Raw genomic sequence first — 4,679 nt, 5'->3', positions numbered from 1 at the left:
ATTGTTTGCAATAACTATTTGTAATAACTGTTATTGTAAGTTGTATTATTGTTTGTGTATTAAAATATATTTGTATTAAAAAAAACGAAAACTTTGTGTATCAATCTTGTCGGCAAATATCATAAGTTGGAGATATATCGGCATTTATTTAAATACTAAATTTAAATTACCATCTAGTTCGATTTCAAACCATTCGAAATTGTAATACGTAACAATATCATTATTTTGATTGTTTGTTCGTTGAATTTTGCGCAATGTTACCGAGGATAATCTGAGCTAGCCATCCTTAATTTCGAGTTGATAGACTAGAGGGAAGAAAAGTAATCAAGCCAACCTTTGGGCTGTTCTTTTCAGATCATATAGTGTGATTTGACTGTCACTCTTAGAACGCATCTATGGCCCCAAAATACGGGACGCGATTTTTTTGGGCGGTAACGGGACGTAAACCGCGGAACGTCAGATTCATGGTCAAGCACACAAAGGACTTGGCGGTATTCAGCTCACTTATTTTGAAGTTAGGCTATTATATACGTAGTACGTTATGTTATAGACAGTGTAAGGTGGAACCTATATATCACTACCTCCATTTTCTGTGTATCTTTTATTATTATACCAAATAAAATCAGCGTGTAGTGAATTGATATTAGTATTGTATTTCAGATGATTATCCACAAGAATATAACGTATGGAGTATATATGATATCGATGTTATGTCTGGAAAACAAAATAATATTATTCTCTAACGAGGTTGCTCTGGCACTATGAAGAAAAGGTGAGAGAACCAAGTTCTTGAAGTAAGGAATATAACGCAAACATCAAGTATTTGTATCGTTCAACACGTACTTCACCGTAAGCCCATTATTTGTGTTAATAATATCACCAAAAGTATAGTAATTCTTTTTCGACGACTCGAATGGTACTTGATTTATTATATATTAATTCATGGCTAGGTCAGGAACACAGTAGTCTGTGTTAAAGTACAAGGATATTCCTGTTTTAATAAAACTTCATGGAATAGCGTTACGTAATACTTTGCATCAAATAACCTCAATTTTTAACAGCATCAAAGCTTTCTGAAATAAAATACATTCTGAAGATTTGATGAGGATTAACGGTGATCTCTGTGGAATAATTCCAATTCTCCATTTGGAAAATTGCGTGCGGAACTTACAGCTACGTTTTTCCAGAAACAGAATTAATTTACTTTTATATTTTGATGCCATTATCAATGATACATGAAGCACTATAGAGGACTTTTACTTAAACTCCCTTTTAAGAAGACTAGAAATCATGTGAAGTAGGGAAAACCAGTTTATCTGGCCTAGTTTATATCTCACATTTTTACAAGCCTTTCCACAACCATACTGGTTTCACATTAGGAAACACTGAAGTTTTATATAAAGGATGCACCTCTAATGGCATACTTCATAATACTGTGTTTGACAGTTACTGCTTTATTTGGTATCGTGCCTTATTTCTTTGTCTCTTGAATTATTTTCTAGTCATATGTCTACTTCGATCGTACCATATCACATAATAACAAAAATGTATTTATAGCACTATTTTAATTGTTACTCCTCCATGACATCATTTTCCTAAATGATGTCCCACGCTCCTCTACATGCTCAGCTTAAATAAAAGCTCTGCTGTAATTCATCAATTGTTGTGCCTAGTCGAGCTTATTAGGTGGAAAACTCTGAATCAGAGATTATCATTAGCATAGATATTTACATTATATTATAGACGATTTAAATAATAATATTTAAGGTAATAAGTACTTTCAGAGTCACTATGTAAGGAAGTAAGATAGTTAAAATGACACACTGCTACAACATAAGAAAGCAGGAAAATTCAAACTACGAAGGTTATTACGCATAAGTCTGAAAAAATCGCATACTGGTAAGATTTAGGAAAACGAAAAAATTTGAAACTATATACTACGTTACCTACAAAATCTGAAAAGGTTACACGCACACTGCTGCAATTTAGGGAAAGAAGAAATATAAAACTGTAAACTAAATTATGCATATAGTCTGAAAAGATCACACACATTGCTAAAATCTAAGGTAACAGGAACATTGATATGAGAAGATAACATTACACATAATAGCTTAATTTAATTGTAAGTTGTTCTAATGAGCTGTTACAAGACTGGGTTTTCTGAGTGATGCATGAGTTGTTATCTAACCAGCTAACTAACTGTTAAATGAGTTGTTAATTTTTGTTTATATATTTTAACGTATCACTGTTTGTTGCACAACTAAGTTATATTATGTAGTGTTATGCACTAGTTACTTAATCTAAGATCACACGTATTTTACTATATGATAATTATATTTTAGAAGACCACAAAAGTGTTGTTATATGACTTGTTATACATTCTACAGTCAAGAATGTTATTATGCGACTGGTTATCCGTTTCTATGGTTACACTAATAGTTTTTATTGAATCCATTTCAGGGTCACACCATAAGGGTTTTTATAGGACTGGTTATCACTTTTAGAGCCACATTAAGAGTTTCCATACAGTTAATTAAGTAGAGAAGGTTGAGTACGTTATATGAAAATGATTTTGAATATGTAAATCAGCAAGTCACGTGATGACCATATTCGACATTAAGTCATGGTGGAATGAAATGTATCCGAATTACATTTTGACATTGTATGACATGTTGTAAGTAATGTGACGCCACCAAAAACTGATCGCTTTTGGGAATGGTATGTAACAGCCCTTTTCGATGCAGAATATTGATACATTCAGTTCATAAATACGTGCTCAGATAGGGGATTTATAATCTCTAAGACAGGGAGCTGCTCTTGTATTTAATGGCACTGGAAAACAAAGAAATATGTATCAAAAGCTGTCCACGTGTCGCAGACAACAACGCCGCAACATAATGAAGAAGAATATCCGTCTAGAAAAGCGACATCTGTCATGTATACACAGGTTCCTTCTATAACATGTGCATTCACTAGATGGAGTATGGAAAGCATCAGGAAAGAGTGGTATGCTTCGGACATGACAATATTAAAACAAGGCCTTTTGCAATGGAACCCACGCTGCAGGGCTATTGTCGAGATGCACAGTCTTCAAATATCATATGCTAGATGTAGCAACAGGGATTGTAACGATGTGATAGGCTCGAAATATAACTTACTCAACCTCTGTATTAAAGGATCAGGCAGGTGACGTATGTATGCTTATAGTATTGGTTATGTATTGTAATTTAATGGGTAGGCTATTACAGAAATGGTTATCAATTTTATTATCACGCGTGTTTTTATATACTATCGAGGGTCAGATATTTGCCCTTATAGTAGAGGTTAACAGTTCTAGGAGTCACGTGAGTGCTGTTATACGACCAATGATCTATTCCAAGGTTACACGGCCTTTTATACAACCGGTTATATATTTTAAGGTCATAAATATAATTTAATATAACTATCCAGTTATTGTACATTCTCGTTTGTGTTCGTGTACGTCTTATTTTATATTTTAACTTCATCACGTGTATGTTGTTTTAGGATTAACTATTGAAACGTCACAAACGTGTTACCATAGCTTTGGTTATCTATTGGAGGCTTATTTGTATGTTTGTTTTCCGAACAAAGCCACACTGGGCTATTTGTTGTGTCCACCGCGGGGAATCGAACTCCCGATTTTAGCGTGGTAAATACGTAAGCTTACCGCTGTCCCACCGGGGGACCTATTGTAGACTCTTGCATTCCTTCACCAACTTTTAATAGTAATACAAATGTTATACATCACATACTTTTCAAAAATGTGTGATTGTCTTTCCTGTCAGGATTTGCCTTGTTTGTTGGTCATCACCAATGAAGAGAAATCCTAATAAATTGATTAGCAGTGGTAAAAGGAGCACTATAACTAATAAATAATTTGCTGTCATACTCGTAGTATCTGTCAAAAAAACAAAAACAAAACAAAAACCTGTGGCGGTTATGCTTTACATACGCATGATAAATGAGAAACAATCTCAATAACATAAATCGTTATAATATTTTGTACTAATGTTTAAAAAAGGCAAAAAAAAAACTTACCAAAAATGACTATGGAGAACAGTAGGCTGAACACTAACACTAAACGACTTTTGAAAGTCATGCTGAAATGTTAAAATTTTTCATCAAGGACTAAGGATGACCTACTGCTGACCTCAAAGTTCACGTGTATTCGGCTCTCTAACTTTGTCTCCCCTGTTCATTAGTTTCGCCACTGGGGCCAGAGGCTATTAGAAGTGTTTTACGCTAACCATTCAAACAAGAATGTTGGCTGATGATACAACCAGCACAAGATCAGTCTGCGCGACTACGTTAGTAAACAGTCCCGCGTGCTTCGAAATCCGCCACCAATCCAACCTTGTAACGTGACGATAATGGAGACTAACGGCTCATGTTGTCGCTACGATCGTGGAACATCCAGCTAGCCGTGGGAATACCCTGTAAAGCAGTGCCCTCTCGTAGCAAATACAGAAATGTAATATACCATTTATCAAGTTTACAAAACTCGGTGAAATAGTTACACAAGATAAATCCAACTATTATATAGTTCTTTCCATGTATACAATCCAGATATTGATTTGTAATCACAATATTGTAAAATATGCTTTCAATTGAAAATTGTTAAAATTTAATTAGGCGAGACGGTCTGTAAAACAGCGCCC

At 34.4% G+C, this 4,679-nt stretch overlaps 1 protein-coding gene across 3 annotated transcripts in view; it reads right to left on the bottom strand.

Annotated features, from left to right (window-relative positions):
* LOC106466744 (nephrin-like) overlaps positions 1 to 4,376 on the bottom strand; it is a 98,084-nt gene extending 93,708 nt beyond the window's left edge. For all 3 annotated transcript variants that reach the window (XM_022395649.1, XM_022395697.1, XM_022395741.1), the window contains exon 1: positions 4,060 to 4,376. In XM_022395649.1, the coding sequence (XP_022251357.1) occupies positions 4,060 to 4,120 (61 nt within the window). In that variant the 5' untranslated portion in view covers positions 4,121 to 4,376. The remainder of the gene's footprint in view (positions 1 to 4,059) is intronic.
* Positions 4,377 to 4,679: the final 303 nt, after the last annotated feature.

Source organism: Limulus polyphemus, unplaced genomic scaffold (genome assembly GCF_000517525.1).
Source record: "Limulus polyphemus unplaced genomic scaffold, Limulus_polyphemus-2.1.2 Scaffold2, whole genome shotgun sequence".
Classification (NCBI taxonomy): Eukaryota; Metazoa; Arthropoda; class Merostomata; order Xiphosura; family Limulidae; genus Limulus; species Limulus polyphemus.
This window is presented reverse-complemented; position numbering and strand designations above follow the sequence as displayed.